This window comes from Mya arenaria, chromosome 8, assembly GCF_026914265.1.
Source record: "Mya arenaria isolate MELC-2E11 chromosome 8, ASM2691426v1".
Taxonomy (NCBI): domain Eukaryota; kingdom Metazoa; phylum Mollusca; class Bivalvia; order Myida; family Myidae; genus Mya; species Mya arenaria.
In genome coordinates, this window is record NC_069129.1 from 44,551,392 (window position 1) to 44,570,896 (window position 19,505).

The window sequence follows — 19,505 nt, forward strand, 5'->3', positions numbered from 1 at the left end:
GGTTTAGTAGTTTGACCTTACGTAAATCTGATAGGTCTAGTAGTTTGACCTTACGTAAATCTGATAGGTCTAGTAGTTTGACTTTACGTAAATCTGATAGGTCTAGTAGTTTGACTTTACGTAAATCTGATAGGTCTAGTAGTTTGACTTCACGTAAATTCCATAGGTTTAGTAGTTTGCCCTTAGGTAAATCTGATAGGTCTAGTAGTTTGACTTAAGGTCGTGTAATAACCAGCCAGATAGCAAGCTGGACGTATTATTACCGGCAAGATAGCAAACTGGACGTGTAATTACATGCAAGATAGCAAACTGGACGTGTAATAACCAGCCAGATAGTAAGCTGGACATAAGTAAGTACTAGCCAGGCAGTAAGTTAGACGTGAAATCACCAGTAAGATAGCAAGCTGAACGTGTAATAACCAGCCAGATAGTAAGCTGGAAGAGTTAATACTAGCCAAGCAGTAAGCTGAACGTGTAAAAACAAGCCAGATAATAAGCTGGACGTGGAATGGCCAGCCAGATAGTAAGCTCGACAAGTAATGACCAGCCAGATAGTAAACTGGACATGTAATAACCAGTCAGATAGTAAGCTGAACGTGTAATAACCAGTCAGATAGTAAGCTGAACGTGTAATAACCAGCCAGATAGTAAGCTGAACGTGTAATAACCAGTCAGATAGTACGCTGAACGTGTAATAACCAGTCAGATAGTAAGCTGAACGTGTAATAACCAGCCAGATAGTAAGCTGGACGAGTAATAACCAGCCAGATAGCAAGCTGGACGTGTAATAACCAGCCATATAGTAAGTTGGACGATTAATAACCAGCCAGATAGTAAGCTGAAAGTGTAATAACCAGCCAGATAGCAAGCTTGACGTGTAATAACCAGTCAGATAGTAGGTTGGACGTGTAATAACTAGTCAGATAGTTAGCTGGACGTATAAAAACTAGCCAGATAGTGAACTGGACGTGTAATAACCAGCCATATAGCAAACAGGACGTGTAATAACTAGCCATATAGCAGACTGGACGTGTAATAATCAGCCATAAAGCAAACTGGACGTATAATAACTAGCCAGATAGAAAGCTGGACGTGTAATAACCAGCCATATAGCAAACTGGACGTGTAATAATCAGCCATATAGCAGACTGGACGTGTAATAATCAGCCATAAAGCAAGCTGGACGTGTAATAACCAGCCAGATAGTAAGCTCGACGTGTAATAACCAGCCAGACAGCAAGCGGGGCGTGTAATAACCAGTCGTACAAGCTGGGCCTAAAATAACCAGCTTGACAGCAAGCTGGACGTATACCAACTTGTCAGACAGCAAGCTGGACGTATTGTTACCAGTCAGATAGTAAGCTGAACGTGTAATAACCAGCCAGATAGTAAGCTGGACGAGTAATAACCAGCCAGATAGCAAGCTGGACGTGTAATAACCAGCCATATAGTAAGTTGGACGATTAATAACCAGCCAGATAGTAAGCTGAACGTGTAATAATCAGCCAGATAGCAAGCTTGACGTGTAATAACCAGTCAGATAGTAAGTTGGACGTGTAATAACCAGTCAGATAGTAAGCTGAACGTGTAATAACCAGCCATATAGCAGACTGGACGTGTAATAACCAGCCATATAGCAGACTGGACGTGTAATAACCAGCCATAAAGCAAACTGGACGTATAATAACTAGCCAGATAGTAAGCTGGACGTGAAATAACCAGCTTAATAGCAAACTGGACGTGTAATAACCAGTCAGATAGTAAGCTGGACGTATAATAACCAGCCATATAGCAAACTGGACGTGTAATAACCAGCCATCAAGCAAACTGGACGTAAAATAACTAGCCAGATAGTGAGCTGGACGTGTAATAACCAGCCATATAGCAAACTGGACGTGTAATAACTAGCCATATAGCAGACTGGACGTGTAATAACCAGCCATAAAGCAAACTGGACGTATAATAACTAGCCAGATAGTAAGCTGGACGTGTAATAACCAGCCATATAGCAAACTGGACGTGTAATAATCAGCCATATAGCAAGCTGGACGTGTAATAACCAGCCATATAGCAAGCTGGACGTGTAATAACCAGCCAGATAGTAAGCTCGACGTGTAATAACCAGCCAGACAGCAGGCGGGGCGTGTAATAACCAGTCGTACAAGCTGGGCCTAAAATAACCAGCTTGACAGCAAGCTGGACGTATACCAACTTGTCAGACAGCAAGCTGGACGTATTGTTACCAGTCAGATAGTAAGCTGAGCGTGTAATAACCAGCCAGATAGTAAGCTGGACGAGTAATAACCAGCCAGATAGCAAGCTGGACGTGTAATAACCAGCCATATAGTAAGTTGGACGATTAATAACCAGCCAGATAGTAAGCTGAACATGTAATAACCAGCCAGATAGCAAGCTTGACGTGTAATAACCAGTCAGATAGTAAGTTGGACGTGTAATAACCAGTCAGATAGTAAGCCGAACGTGTAATAACCAGCCATATAGCAGACTGGACGTGTAATAACCAGCCATATAGCAGACTGGACGTGTAATAACCAGCCATATAGCAGACTGGACGTGTAATAACCAGCCATAAAGCAAACTGGACGTATAATAACTAGCCAGATAGTAAGCTGGACGTGAAATAACTAGCCAGATAGCAAACTGGACGTGTAATAACCAGCCAGATAGTAAGCTGGACGTGTAATAACCAGCCATATAGCAAACTGGACGTGTAATAACCAGCCATCAAGCAAACTGGACGTAAAATAACTAGCCAGATAGTGAGCTGGACGTGTAATAACCAGCCATATAGCAAACTGGACGTGTAATAACTAGCCATATAGCAGACTGGACGAGTAATAATCAGCCATAAAGCAAACTGGACGTATAATAACTAGCCAGATAGTAAGCTGGACGTGTAATAACCAGCCATATAGCAAACTGGACGTGTAATAATCAGCCATATAGCAAGCTGGACGTGTAATAACCAGCCATATAGCAAGCTGGACGTGTAATAACCAGCCAGATAGTAAGCTCGACGTGTAATAACCAGCCAGACAGCAGGCGGGGCGTGTAATAACCAGTCGTACAAGCTGGGCCTAAAATAACCAGCTTGACAGCAAGCTGGACGTATACCAACTTGTCAGACAGCAAGCTGGACGTATTGTTACCAGTCAGATAGTAAGCTGAACGTGTAATAACCAGCCAGATAGTAAGCTGGACGAGTAATAACCAGCCATATAGCAAGCTGGACGTGTAATAACCAGCCATATAGTAAGTTGGACGATTAATAACCAGCCAGATAGTAAGCTGAACGTGTAATAACCAGCCAGATAGCAAGCTTGACGTGTAATAACCAGTCAGATAGTAAGTTGGACGTGTAATAACCAGTCAGATAGTAAGCTGAACGTGTAATAACCAGCCATATAGCAGACTGGACGTGTAATAACCAGCCATATAGCAGACTGGACGTGTAATAACCAGCCATATAGCAGACTGGACGTGTAATAACCAGCCATAAAGCAAACTGGACGTATAATAACTAGCCAGATAGTAAGCTGGACGTGAAATAACCAGCTTAATAGCAAACTGGACGTGTAATAACCAGTCAGATAGTAAGCTGGACGTGTAATAACCAGCCATATAGCAAACTGGGCGTGTAATAACCAGCCATCAAGCAAACTGGACGTAAAATAACTAGCCAGATAGTGAGCTGGACGTGTAATAACCAGCCATATAGCAAACTGGACGTGTAATGACTAGCCATATAGCAGACTGGACGTGTAATAATCAGCCATAAAGCAAACTGGACGTATAATAACTAGCCAGATAGTAAGCTGGACGTGTAATAACCAGCCATATAGCAAACTGGACGTGTAATAATCAGCCATATAGCAAGCTGGACGTGTAATAACCAGCCATATAGCAAGCTGGACGTGTAATAACCAGCCAAATAGTAAGCTCGACGTGTAATAACCAGCCAGACAGCAGGCGGGGCGTGCAATAACCAGTCGTACAAGCTGGGCCTAAAATAACCAGCTTGACAGCAAGCTGGACGTATACCAACTTGTCAGACAGCAAGCTGGACGTATTGTTACCAGTCAGATAGTAAGCTGAACGTGTAATAACCATTCACCGCGGAGTAATTTGTCAACGTTTGAACAAAACGCCCTTCGAATCTTGTTACAATGGTTGTTGGCATATCGTTTCGACTAAGTGCACACAACATCCAGATACTAGAAACCTTGAGTAATTGCCCTTAAACTGTAAATGTTTTGACCTCGTCTGTTCGTATGCATACTCTCGATTGACATCAATAGCAAGTCGGATAGTACAATGATCTTCGGGGTTAAGAAAATGGAACAAAGCCTTTAACATAATTATGATCTAGACCCGTCGTCGCCCCCCCCCCCCCCCCCTTTAAAATCGTCCAAGTTAACTATTTATTTCAATATAGGAAAAGAAAAGTAATCAAATACGCCCAAAATGCACCATCTCGGATTAGAAATTGCTAAAATTTTCTTCGCGGGAAACCCCCAACCCCCCTGCCAACAATTGAAACCAAAAAAGGGAGGGGCGCATGTCAAAAGGGTACGCACCCTCTAACGTCGGAACCAGGAACCGCCCCTGTATTGATATATTTTTGTAAAGTGTATTTGATTTGCAAGTTAAACTCGATGTTTTGGTTTGTTGCACTAACAAAACCTTTAACTGGGACGCTCGATCTTACGATATGTTGGCATGCGCTCGTTTAATATAATGTAATGAAAATGTAATACAGTTGAACACCGCTATTCCGAACATCGTTTATCTGAATTTATCGCTATTTCGAAATGAGTTTTCGGTCCCGATTTTATTTCTTCTTTGTTTAACTAAATTTTTACTCTATAATCCGAAATAATCTTGAAGTAAAAATTACGGTCCCGATTTGATATTTCACACCTATTTATCAATACTTATTTCGAACTCGATTATCTCATAGAAATTCGAAAGCCCTTGATAACCAGTAATAGCGAAATGTTCTCGAGATGGAGTTCGAAAAAAATGTAGCTAATGTGTATAAGTAAATGTTGAATTGTGATAATATGTTTGCTCTATAACTTGGACAACATGACGCCTATCAAATAATGCGCATATATTGTATTATTGTCGTATGGAGGACTCAACATCGTATAACCAGCATAAAACCACGGAGAGGTCAAGTTGAACGGGTCGACCTAGATGGGTCAAGTTGAACGGGTCGACCTAGATGGGACAAGGTGAAGGAGTCGACCTAGATGGTACAAGGTGAAGGGGTCGACCTAGATGGGACAAGGTGAATAGGTCGATCTAGATGGGACATGGTGAGGGGGTCGACCTAGATGGGACAAGTTGAACGGGTCGACCTAGATGGGTCAAGTTGAACGGGTCGACCTAGATGGGACAAGGTGAAGAAGTCGACCTAGATGGGACAAGGTAAAGGGGTCGACCTAGATGGGACAAGGTGAAGGAGTCGACCTAGATGGGACAAGGTGAAGAAGTCGACCTAGATGGGACAAGGTAAAGGGGACAAGGTGAAGAAGTCGACCTAGATGGGACAAGTTAAAGGGGTCGACCTAGATGGGACATGGTAAAGGGATCGACCTAGATGGGACAAGGTGAAGGGGTCGACCTAGATGGGACAAGGTAAAGGGGTCGACCTAGATGGGACAAGGTAAAGGGGTCGACCTAGATGGGACAAGGTGAAGGGGTCGACCTAGATGAATCAAGTTGAAGGGGTCGATTTAGATGGGACAAGGAGAAAAGGGATCGAGGCAATGTATAACATAACTTACATTAATATTAACAATTTAATTTTCAACTAGAACAAGGCTTTAGAACAGAGCACATATACAACAATAGTAAAAGTAATAACAGCATGATAATATATTTATACTAGAAGTAAGTGTTGCAATGTCAACAATTGACCCAATTCGTGTTTGAATCCTAGATGGCGCTATCGGTCAGGCGGGGTGAAAAAAGTTTATGATATAAATTTATACATACTATTATACAGTATAGCTGTTATACTTATTATGTACATGTATATATTTAAATAAAACAAATCCCTGACTCACAATGTCACCTATAGTTTGAACATATCAATGAATGCAATGAGAAATCGTCTGATGAAGACAGAATATCAAGCATCTGATCACAACGAATATTGAAATCTTGAGTAATAGCTTTAACAGTATACATGCAAAGCAACATTTGTTTAATTACAGCTAGTATCACAGACTTACAGTGGACGGAATCATGAAAACACAGCTAAAAAAACAACAAAAATACAGGAATCTATTATAGTAATACTATTTTATTATATAATGCTATGCGATGTGGCAACTAACTTTAGTAGTGAGTTTTGTATAAAAAGGTACAACTATTGCTGTATTTTTAAAATCCTTTTCCTACATACACGTAAACCTTCACAGCTATACATAGCCATTCATTAGCTGGCCGCAACAGCAATGGGCGGGGCCGATTTCGCAGCTCCCCTTTTCCCGCCCTTCTTGCCCTTCCGTCCGGCCTTGGGGCTGATCTGGGTCTCGGCCTCAACTGGCTTGGGTCGATCACGTGGTTCCCGAGTTTTCACGGATGATTGCTCAGCCATGCTCACGTTCGCTTTGGAGCGCAAATTTTCCCACGCTTTTGGAAAACCGCGCGTAATTTTGTTTGAAGAAACATCAAGATCTCGCAGATTTGGAATCTTACATATACTCTCCGGCAATACTTCTATGATATTGTCAGAAATGTCAAGGACCTCCAGTGACTTCAGTTTGTCTAGTTCGCCCGGAAGTGCCGTTAAGTCATTCCCGCCGGCATTCAGCTTTTGCAGCCTGTAGAGGTAGGGAAAGTCGATGGGCATCTCGTCTATGTGGTTTTGGTTCAAATTCAATGACAGTAGAGACGCCAGTATGTCGATGCGATCTTTCGGGAAACACAGCAGCTCATTATTGGACAGGTCCATGTCAATCAGTTTGTTTAGCCGACCGAAATTATCAGGGAGTAGCTTCAGTTTGTTGTGCGAGAGTTTGAGATGCTCGAGGGCCATGCATTTAAGGATTCCAGCTGAGAATTCCTCCAGGTTATTGTCCGCTAGGGAGAGTTTGTGAAGCTTTTGGAGCGCGCTCACGTTCGCAGGAAGTGACGACAGGTAGTTCTGGTCGGCAACGATAGACTCGAGACCCCTTAGCTTACAGATGTTGTCGCCCAGCGTTTTAATGCTGTTGTTCGACACATTTAGGTGTCTGAGCATGCGCATACTGTAGACGCTGGGTGGGATCTCCTCGAGTCCCAAATTGCACAGCTCCAGGGATGTCAGATTGCGCAGGTGGTCCTTGTCCCCGATCACCACAAGTGCTGACCGATGGTCAGTGTAGTTGATGGTAAGAGGGTTCCCGGACATGTAAAACTCGTTCAGCGTCTTCGGCACATGAAGATCGTTTAAGCCGTTACCGGAAATGTCCAGAACGCGAATTTGGTAAAGAAAGTCGATGGACTTTGGCATGGCCGCGATGTCGTTGTCCGCCATTCGGAACACCTCAAGATTCCTCAGTTTCCGCAGGTCCGACGGAAGAGCCGTGATCTTGTTGTTAGATATATCTAAGTGCGTCAGGACCTGGTCGTACCCCAGCGAGTCGGGGAGAGTGGTTATTTTGTTCTTAGCCACAAACAACTTTTTCAGTGTTTTAATGTTGCCAATACAGTCAGGTAACACTTTTATTTTGTTATCAGAGACGTCAAGAGACACTAGGTTTTTCATGCCCGCGATTTCAACCGGAATAACCTCGATACCGTTTTTAGCGACATCCAGCACTTCTAATGATTTCAAAAACACCGCGAACTTCATAGAGTTTAGTTTATTTTCAGACGCGTGTAAAGTTTGCAAACAGTTACACTCTTTGAGTCCTTCTGGGAGGTATTCCAACTGATTACCAGAAATGTCCAGCTCTTTAAGTTTTGTGAGTTTTTGAACTTCATCCGGCAACACGCCCATTTCGTTGTGTCCGAGTAGGAAAGTATTCAGAGCTGGTCCTAGATTCCAAATCTCTTCAGGTAAACCCTTGATATTGTTATGAGACAGATTGAAATAGTGCAAAAATCTGACTTTCCCTATTTCCGCTGGAAGCTCATCGAGTGAATTATGGGAAAGGTCAAGCCATGTCAAACGTTGCAATTTCTCGATGGATTCTGGGATATGGTTGACGCCATTGTTTGACAGGTCGAGTCTTTGAATGTTTGGCTTTTTCACTGTGGCTGCAGGCATGTCAGTTATTTTATTGTTAGACAGGATCACTGTGGCAGACAGTTCGTAAACTCCCTTCTTGAACGACTTGATCTGGTTACGCGACAGATCCACATACATCAGAGAGGGGGATTTACCAATATTCTTGGGTAAGGCCCGGATCTTGTTGTTGGACGCGTACAGAGTGGCGAGGGAGGTGGCCTTGTGTATGGCGGGTGGTAGCTTCTTGACGTTATTATTTGTAATATCCAACAAGATGAGCTTCTTCAGCCTTGAGACGGAGCCCGGAAAGGCGCCGAGGGCGTTGTTCCGGATATTTATGTACTCGAGGTTCTCCAGAACCGCCACGGACTTCGGGAGCCGCTTCATCCGGTTGTTCTCGCAGTTGAGTTTGATAGCGAGTTCCGCCAGCTCCTCGTTGGCCCATAGCTCGATAGGCAGGGACTTGATGTTGCATGTCCCGAACTGCAGGTGAACCTGGAAATAAACAGTATGACATTTAGAACATAAATACAACCATGCAAACTAGCCGGGCAAGTCCAATATCCTCATTTTGGACATAATCATGGCTAAAGACACGGATCAGTACAAGGACAAACAACCGCGAATAACGGGAGATGCAACACCATCGGTATACACACTTAATACGACTAGATAAGATCTCGCTAGGACTAAAGCCGGTTAATGAGCACTGCACAATTGCCCCAATGTTGGACTTAGGACGGCATATAACAGTCACTAGCCTACATGTGTATTTCAAAACTCCCACATCTAAAAATAACTGTACATGTACTTGACATAAATGGTTTGCCCTTAGTTAACGAAGAGTTTCAAGTCCCATGATTGAAATGTTCATGCAAAGTGATGACCCTGGTGGTAGAGATTTGAACATGTTCAGCCTAGTAAGTATTTCCAAACGACAGGCCTGTGTCGTATGTCTGTCATATGGTGCTCTACGACGTCCCACGACTATTTTACGATAAATCTAGTCATTTTGAACGTTTTTTAGTCGTCTGTGTCCTCCTTGTATTCATGTATATCATTCGGAACACCTCGGCCATTTTTTCAAAAACAACCTCGGCTGTATGCCGGTACATCAGTTGAAGTAGTTAGTATTTTTTTTAATATATCGTTAATTAACTTTAGTGTTTAAGAGATGTATTTATTGATCTAAGTTTAAATTGATTACCAGTGAAGTGTATTATTGCAACCATAATTAAGATTCCCAAGAGTTAAGACTGCTAAATTAAATTACTACGCGATCTACTTGCAGCGGACTTAAACGTACTTCTTTTTGAGTATGTAAACCGTCCAAATACATCCGAGGTTGTTTTTGAAAAAAATGGCCGAGGAGTTCCGAATGTCATGTATATCTGAGTGTCTCTTATTTGTGTATGGCCCAATCCAGGGGCGAATCCTGCTGGCCCCAATTACTCGAAACTTCTTAAGTCCCTTATAACAGGATTAAGCTAAGCTCACTATTTTTGTTTTTCAATAATTTGCGTAATATTTACTTCTTTAAGAGTGTTTATCCTTAGGACAGGAATTATCTTTATGATAATCACAATCAACCATTTTTCATTTATCACAATTCAATTTAAGTATGTATTTCGGCCAATTGAAATAAGCTACTTAAGCCTGATGAGCTTAAAAAGTTTCGGGAAATTGAAGCATTAATAATCAAGTGAATTCAATACGATTTTCCTACGTTAAACCCACGACAGTTCATCCAATGTTGCAGCATCGTAAGCCCTTTTCTGTGACTGAAGTACCTTAATCTTACGACTATGATTACATTCTATGACAATCACATAGCCTTCATCTATTTTTTCACGACATATGTAACATTTTTTTTAATATGAACGTTACTTGGCAAGTTTCAAGTCCAACTCTCCAAAAGCTATATTAGTCCTCTCGTACGGCAAAAAAAACGTAGTTTGTATGTACCCGATCCGTTCAATAATAAATCGATTTTAGTCGTAAATTGAAATCATCAAAGATTCATTGTTTTGCTTCTTATTTGAGTGAATTGAACTTTAGCCAGTTCGAAAATGACACCAAGTTGAGCAAATCAACGTGTTGCCGTTTGTGACGTTGAAGTCACTTCTTAATTAAAGCTGCACTCTCACAGATTGAACGTTTTGACAACATTTTTATTTTTTTGTCTTGGAACGAGCCATTTTTGGCGAAGATCCATGGAAACCAGATAATTTTCGAACGAAAATATGAAAATCTACGATCTGATTTTTTTTGTCAGGAATCTTATATCATTGGTTTGCAGATATTTACGCAAAAATTTCCGCTTTCCAAGACAAAAAATAAAAAAAAGATGTTAAAATGGTCAATCTGTGAGAGTGCAGCTGTAAGAAATGCGATTAGAAAGTGGTTTCGTGTTTGTCATCACAACTAGTGAACTGATTCAGGTCAGAGCCCTACCTTATTCCCTTCTATCTTCTTTATGTGTTTCTTGAGGGCGTCGTTCAGGGAGATAATCTTACTTCCGGGCCCTGTCGCCGGTGGCGGCTTATCGTCCTTCTTCTTCCGTTTGGCACTCATAGTGCTGCTGGTGGCGGGGCGGCGTCCTCAACACTGGCTTCCGGTTTAGGGGGCTATTGGAAGGTTCCAGGTGCTACTGGTAACACATGCCTGAAATAACGTTGTAGATTGTTGTAAGTTGTATAATTATACACATACATACAGTCAAAACTCGCTATGTCGAAGTCTTGGGGACCTCGGAAATTTCTTCGAGATAACAAACATTCAATATAACTGAAATTCAAAATAGATGTATAGCTAAACGCAACACATTCGAAAAAAGTTCGACATATCCAGATTATTGAGATAACCGAGTTCGACATATCCAGTTTCGCCTGTAGTTGTTCAACTGACTGCTTCAAGATTTAAGAAATTTCATTTACTCGTTCACGTTATTCGAACATTCGGTCATTCAGTCGGTCGGTCGGTCGGTCGGTCAGTCAGTCAGTCAGTTAGTCGGTCGGTCGGTCGGTCGGTCAGTCAGTCAGTCAGTCAGTCATGCAGTCATGCAGTCAGTCAGCAATTGCTATAATTTGGACCAAAGTCATCGGATCAATAGGGATTTTAAGATTACTTTTAGTAAACATGATATTTACGATGTATACATCGAAAGGAAAAAATATGGAAAGCGTTGCAGTCCATCAAAACGAAAGATTATCTGACACTGCGAGTTTATATGCGCCTAATAACTTAAACCAAACACTTGACTGTGATCGAAATCAAATATGGCAAATTTTATTGATATCAAATATTGATCGTGTTTTATTTAGGGTAGAAAATGAGATAGCATACGTTTGAATTGGCACATTAATTGCAATCCCATACGCAGGTTATATATTGAAAATCATCATACTATTTGAAGGTAAAATATACATATTTGCTTTGTCGTTTTTTCGATTGAAAACACCTGCATGAAAACACTTTATTGTATTTGCCTTTCTCAAGTTTTCTGTTAATAAGAACAAAAAAAACACACTCTGAAATCCAATTCTTGTTTGATGCGCAAAAAGGGATAAATTCATTTTATAGAAACCACTTCGCTATCAAAGAAGTGAGACTGCCTGAACAAAGGCATGTTTTTGAATTAATGATATGAGAATTTGCGTTATAAAACTCACAAACATTCTGACATTGTTATCTCAGTCTGAATATCAGACCATTATTTACAGAACAAGGGGTTAACCACACAAATCAAAGGTATATAGTTTCCTACATTGAACAACAGTTTCATGAGTATAGGTCCACAGTTTCCCACATTGATCAGCATTCCTATGAAGTTTCATGAGTGCAGGCGCACAGTTTCCCACATTGATCAGCATTCCTATGAAGTTTCATGAGTGCAGGTGCACAGTTTCCCACATTGATCAGCATTCCTATGAAGTTTCATGAGTGCAGGTGCACAGTTTCCCACATTGATCAGCATTCCTATGAAGTTTCACGAGTATAGGTGCACAGTTTCCCACATTGATCAGCATTCCTATGAAGTTTCATGAGTGCAGGTGCACAGTTTCCCACATTGATCAGCATTCCTATGAAGTTTCATGAGTGCAGGTGCACAGTTTTCTACATTGACCAACAGTTTCACGAGTGTAGGTGCACAGTTTCCCACATTGATCAGCATTCCTATGAAGTTTCATGAGTGCAGGTGCACAGTTTTCTACATTGACCAACAGTTTCACGAGTGTAGGTGCACAGTTTCCCACATTGACCAGCATTCCTATGAAGTTTCAGTGCACAGTTTCCTACATTGACCAGCATTCCTATGAAGTTTCACGAGTGTAGGTGCACGGTTTCCTACATTGACCAACATTCCTATGAAGTTTCACGAGTGTAGGTGCACGGTTTCCTACATTGACAAACATTCCTATGAAGTTTCACGAGTGTAGGTGCACGGTTTCCTACATTGACAAACATTCCTATGAAGTTTCACGAGTGTAGGTGCACGGTTTCCTACATTGACCAGCATTCCTATGAAGTTTCACGAGTGTAGGTGCACGGTTTCCTACATTGACAAACATTCCTATGAAGTTTCACGAGTGTAGGTGCACGGTTTCCTACATTGACAAACATTCCTATGAAGTTTCACGAGTGTAGGTGCACGGTTTCCTACATTGACAAACATTCCTATGAAGTTTCATGAATGTAGGTGCACGGTTTCCTACATTGACCAGCATTCCTATGAAGTTTCATGAGTGTAGGTGCACAGTTTCCTACATTGACCAGCATTCCTATGAAGTTTCATGAGTGTAGGTGCACGGTTTCCTACATTGACAAACATTCCTATGAAGTTTCATGAATGTAGGCCTACAGTTTCCTACATTGACAAACATTCCTATTAAGTTTCATGAATGTAGGTGCACAGTTTCCTACATTGACCAGCATTCCTATGAAGTTTCATGAGTATAGATCCACAGTTTCCCACATTGACCAGCATTCCTATGAAGTTTCATGAGTATAGATCCACAGTTTCCTACATTGACAAACATTCCTATTAAGTTTCATGAATGTAGGTGCACAGTTTCCTACATTGACCAGCATTCCTATGAAGTTTCATGAGTATAGATCCACAGTTTCCTACATTGACAAACATTCCTATTAAGTTTCATGAATGTAGGTGCACAGTTTCCTACATTTACCAGCATTCCTATGAAGTTTCATGAGTATAGATCCACAGTTCCCTACATTGACCAGCATTCCTATGAAGTTTCATGAGTGTATGTGCACAGTTTCCTACATTGACCAGCATTCCTATGAAGTTTCATGAGTATAGATTCACAGTTTCCTACATTGACAAACATTCCTAATAAGTTTCATAAGTGCAGGTGCACAGTTTCCTACATTGACCAACAGTTTCATGAGTGTAGGTGCAAAGTTTCCCACCTTGACCAGCATTCCTATGAAGTTTCATGAGTGTATGTGCACAGTTTCCTACATCGACCAGCTTTCCTATGAAGTTTCATGAGTATATGTGTAATTGTTTTAAAATAACGACAACAATCTGTTTCAGAGCATTTATACAAAACCAAGGGCCATACTGATATAACCATGTGATATATTACAAATATTTCAGATGCGCGATCCAAACTGAACAGCATCCCTATGATTTTTCACACAGACGTAATGTTTGATATCATTTAGCCAAAGAAACACACGTTGTTCGTTTTCATAATATTCTTACAGACTTCGAATAAATTACCGACAGTACCTCCATCGTCTTGGCAACAATATATTACCAACAGTTACACCAAAACTACCAATCAAAATGTATAATATTAACAACAGTTACTCCAAACCCAAACACAAATAGTATACAAAATAAACATCCATAGAAGATCTTATAATCAAAATACATCAATTAATCAAAAAGAAATGCATACGCTAACATACCCAATGCCATAAAAAACACTCACTCTAAGGTCAAAATGTCGCGCAGATAGCTGATTAATTATCTTAAACCATGCATTCAAATCCCACCAAATAATCCCGGTATGTAGGTAAAATTAATTTTAAACTGAAAAGCAAACTTTGCTCGGATAGAAAGTCAACACTGTACCCTAGCTACATCAATAGTGAATGTGTATTTTGATCTCAAAGATCAATACGTTCATTTGATATGGGTGAAACACGGGCTCGTGCAGTCAACGTAGGTATCAGAGTTAACATGAGACTGAGTCGGAAAACAAACCACTCTTTAAAGATGCACTCTTACTCCCAATTAAGATTTACCACAATTAGTAAATTTGTTTTAATACACCAAAAAGGGTGAAAAAATATCGAAAACAATGATTCTTACGAAGGATACCGACTAAATTTGAAAGATAGGTGCAGAAAACACGCCGGCATTTTTATCTTTTGAAACGATTATAGATAAATCTTTTAGCATTCACCAATCATTTAATATTTTTGGCGTTTCCAGCTATTAAATACACGGCTACAATCTTGTTATTAGTAAATAATATTTTCCATAAATGTATTATTTAATAAGTAGTTAAAGATTAATCACTCAAAATTTATTTTTGTTATACATGACTGTGTATGTATTGATTTTGAATAAGAGTGTCAATTTAAATATATCACTAAAATTACGAGTTCATAGTTTGTATAACTGAATGCTTGTAAAACTTGCATACGGGGTTATATCAGTAGGGCGGCGTGTTTTTTTTTTTAAAATCTAACTAGGATGATAGCAAATGCAAGTTTAATATCATGCGTTTTACTTTGTTTGATACGTTTTAATAATCAAGTATTCGATACTTTTCTTATAATGTGTGTCTCTATTTAAACCCAAGAACAAAGACAATCAACAACAATTCCATGTGCACAACAACGGATTAAGGGGATGCCCCCTCCCCCCCCCCCCCCTCCCCCTTTCCTATCCCCGTTTAATTGGTAAGGCGAGTATGTTTTTGTCGTACCGCTATCTGGATCCACCCTCATGGTCGGGTAATGTACATCATGCGTATAGACAATTACGCGCCTAAGGTCATGCACATCACAGCTAATGCCAGTGATAAATATCATACACGTAAATGATATCTTTCCTATAAATATTTATAATGAATGAAGAAAGGTATTAAAAAGACCAATTGATTTTCATTAATCTCATAACCAATTCAGAAAGCTTACCTTGTGTTCTGATACCATAGTTAGGAATACAGTGCTGTAATGTTTATTTCACAGTCATGTTACTTACTAATCTCAGCCCTGATAAACAGTGAAAGCAACGCTACAGGCAAATGGTATAATTGAAAATAAACTAAGGAACACTTTTATATTTATATTGGCATTCATTAAACACTGTTGCAATAATAACAAACTGACAAAAACGCTGAATTGATATTGGTATCGATTACAAGTTGTTAGTATAATTTAAAATGACACTCATATTCAAAATCCATACATATACACAGTCATGTATAACAAACATCGATTTAGACTGATAAACCTTTAACTTCTTGCTAAAAAATGCATTTAAGGAAAATATTAATTACTGATAACAAGATTGTAACCTTGTATTTAATAGCTGAAAACGTAAAATTATTAAATGATTGGTGAGTGCTAAAATATTTACTGCGGGCTACTATCGTCTTACATGGTTAAAATACCGTGTTTTCTGCACCTTTCTTTTAAATTAAACTTGGTATCATTCATAAAAAAACATTGTTTTCGACAGTTATTCATTCTTTTTGGTATACAAAAACAATTATATTAATTGTGGTTAATCTTATTTGGGAGTAAGAGTGCATCTTTAAACTAAACCGACGTGAAAGCTAAAATCATTTTGGGATTTTATACACAATCTGAAAAAATATCCATACCTGATTAATCGTTTGTTTTATTTAAAAAACAAACGACAGATAAAATATGTAAATGAGGAGAATTATGCATGTTAAAACTAAACGAATACAGATTGCAGGGCTAGACTCCATCAATACGAGAATTGCCTACACCAAGGTAAAGTTACAAAAAAAACATCGCCACATGTAGACAGTTGCCACTTATGATACAAAAATACGCTTAAGTGGTCGGTGTTTTGAACGACAAAGAAAGAAGAATATTAGTTACAGACTTTAAGGAGATTAATAATTCTTCAATGTATCAAGTTGAGTGCTTTATGAACTGTATGATTATTATTCGAGTCCTCTAAAGTCAACCATCGTCAATCAATCTGGAGATCTGTATTTGCACACGAGATAAGCGCCACAGACGTACAATATATGTATCGTCTGATCACCAACGTCTTGGTCCCGTAATGGGTAACAGATATCCGGCCAAGATATAATTGTTTGTGATTTAAAGCCCTAAATGGAACACGAATGATTTCATACATTTAAACACCATTCATCATCCCGATCATGATTCTTGCATGTGTGTTATGTGGGCCAAAATGCATTCCTTTAAAAACGATGACTGCATGAAATAGCTAAACTGCAATAGGAACTAGAAATACGACAAGCTCTTTAAATTGATATTTTGTTCATTAGTAGCTAAGTCCGAAGGTGGCAGAAAATGCTTTATTTGACAGAAACGCGCTATTAATGAAACATTGTATGACTTTAGAATTAAGTTGAACATAAATAATGTTAAAATGGGTATCTGACAATTGTTGAGTGGTGTTTGTCCATAAAAATAAAATAAAATGTCTCAAATTGAACAAAGTTTAAAAAACGTTGTCGCCATACAAACCCTGCGAGAGAGTCAGTTTAAATAAACATCATAAAATCTCCATAAACGAATGTCAAACATGATTTACATATGATATCTCTGTTGTGAAAGTATAATATGAAAACGTTAACCCAATCATTTTTATATCAAGTTGAGTTATACCAAAAATAAAGAAGTATGTAAAAGCTAAGTTCATTTCATACATAGGTTTCATTCAGGTGCGTTACTTTGCCGGGACGGCTGAATACATGTTATTTTACTTACGTTTTCTTAAAATAGTTTTTAATTCCAAGCTAATTGCTACATCCTGAAACAAGAAGTCTAAATCAGACAAATTTTAACATATCTTAAGTTAGAACAGTATAAGTTAAGTACACTGTACCTGATGACAATTCAAAAATCCCGATTTCAAGTCCCAACAGATTTTTCAAATGTCACTTTTATGATATTTCAAGTTTGATGTTGAAATATTGCACCAAACATTTCCCTTCTACTTGAACCGCTCGAGCACTAAATATGAAATGTCCACAATACTGATATAATTCCAACTGCAGTTTGCACAATCTCGTTTAAAAATCCTTTCTGATAATCTTTTGATCAGATAAACCGGATAAAAAAAATCAATCGGCTTTATGGAAAATGCATTATCTGTAGAAATCCCATACAACGTTTTTATTAACAGTTTATCGTAAAAAAAATATCAAATTAAAAGTGTCATCGCATTGCTAAAACTCGTCGTCTGCATACATCCGCCATTTTGGGTCAGGTGCCCGATTCTCGTTTGTTTTGGGGCACCATGACAGCAGTGTGAGATTGCAGTGGCATTTGTGACTTTTCTGGTCACTACCGTACTTCCCCTGTTAGTGGTACTAGCAAGTTTTTTTTTTTTCATTTAATGATTTTCGGACAACGACAGCAAATATATCATTTAACTTTTTTCCTGTCAAAATTATTTATAAAAACAATCTTAACAACTTCTAGATACGATATGAAATCGGTTCGTGCGGAGGAAACCTCAGCGATGACAACATAAGGTCGTCATCAGACTTATACAATACTGTGTCTTTCGGTTAACTAAGTAAGATGCTGATAGGAAAGAGCCATGACTGATGATTGAAATATCGTGACCTTTATCAATTTCCACGTCCATTTTGATACAAACTGAAACTATGCTACATTGCATGGTTTCTGTTTCTCTGTTGTTTTCTTTATCATAAATTGTGTAAATGTATCTTTAGGTAATCAAATAGGATTACAAATAAAATAAAAAGTAAATGTCTCCTTGTTCAAGTTTGCGCGGTTATCTGTTATTAGTTTAAAAATGTTTACAATGATTGTGAAGAAAGTAAGGCTAACTTATACTAAGTAACTCTCGTTGGCACTATGTTGCGCGAGAGTGTGTTCTTGTGTTGTGCATTCAAAATCAATACATACACATGTATAACAAACATACATTTTGAGTAATACACCTTTAATAACTTACTAAATAATGCAATTATGGAAAATATTGATTACTGATAACAAGATTGTAACCGTGTATTTATTAGCTGAAAACGCAAAATTATTTAGTGATTGTTAAGTGCTAAAAGATTTACTGTGATTTACAATCGTCTCATAAGGTAGAAATACCATGTTTTCAGCACTTCCCTTTCAAATTAAACTGGGTATCCTTCATAAAATATTGTGTTCGACATTTATTGATCCTTTTTGTTATATCAAAACAATTGTATTAATTGTGGTAAATCGTATTTGGTAGTAAGAGTTCATCTTTCACAGAACGTTTAAATGAACAAAATGTTCAAACACAATTAAATCAGTTTTCACCGATGAGTTTAATAGAACAAATACGACATGATATCTTAAGTGACGAAGCTTCGATTTATCGCGACTTGAATTTATACGGCGCTATTGAACTTGATAAGGAAGAAATTGAATCTATTAATTCATTCGGATATATACAACCTAGTCAGCGCATTGTGAGAATACTTAATATATCAAATAGGTTTACAACTTTCTTCAGTTTGAATAAAATAGCATACAAAAGTTTAAATGGATCGGCTAACAAAGCGGGTATATGCCGCTAAGAGTTTATAATGCTTTACATAGGGTGGCAAATAGAAAAGCTTTTAAAATTATGATTCTAAATTAAACACTTAAAAATCCAATGTTGACATAGCAGAATCAATTTATGTTAATAATTCCCACTTGAAATTAGTGATTGCCCTTGTGAAATACAAATGATTGCGTATTAATTACAATCTTGGCGTACAAGAATTCTTATGATATGTAGATAACTTCTGTATGATAACTTCTGTATGATAACTGCTGTATGATAACTGCTGTACTGTATGATAACTGCTGATAACTAATGTATAATAACTGTTGTATGATAACTGCTGTATGATAACTGCTGTACTGTAGGATAACTGCTGTACTGTCTGATAACTGATGTATGATAACTGCTGTACTGTATGATAACTGCTGTGTGATAACTGCTGTATGATAACTGATGTACTGTATGATAACTGCTGTATGATAG

At 38.8% G+C, this 19,505-nt stretch overlaps 1 protein-coding gene across 3 annotated transcripts; it reads right to left on the reverse strand.

Annotated features, from left to right (window-relative positions):
- Window positions 1–5,814: 5,814 nt before the first annotated feature.
- Window positions 5,815–17,740, reverse strand: LOC128242365 (leucine-rich repeat protein SHOC-2-like). Of its 3 annotated transcripts, none has more exons than XM_052959491.1 (3): window positions 17,349–17,740; window positions 10,703–10,912; window positions 5,815–8,743 (listed from the first exon to the last, which is right to left on the reverse strand). In XM_052959491.1, exons 2-3 carry the CDS (start codon window positions 10,820–10,822, stop codon window positions 6,470–6,472), a joined length of 2,394 nt encoding a protein of 797 aa, XP_052815451.1. In that variant the 5' UTR covers window positions 10,823–10,912; window positions 17,349–17,740; the 3' UTR covers window positions 5,815–6,469. The 3 variants fall into 3 exon arrangements, with proteins under 3 accessions (XP_052815451.1, XP_052815452.1, XP_052815453.1); XM_052959492.1 differs by lacking the exon at window positions 17,349–17,740 and adding an exon at window positions 14,212–14,347; XM_052959493.1 differs by lacking the exon at window positions 17,349–17,740 and adding an exon at window positions 14,189–14,317.
- Window positions 17,741–19,505: the final 1,765 nt, after the last annotated feature.

Bases quoted from the DNA above. Each gene is read 5' to 3' on its own strand.
- LOC128242365 (XM_052959491.1), bottom strand. From the start codon at position 10,822: ATGAGTGCCAAACGGAAGAAGAAGGACGATAAGCCGCCACCGGCGACA. The intron at 8,744-10,702 runs GTAGGGCTCTGA...GTTTATTTCCAG, and splicing joins AGAAGATAGAAGGGAATAAG to GTTCACCTGCAGTTCGGGAC.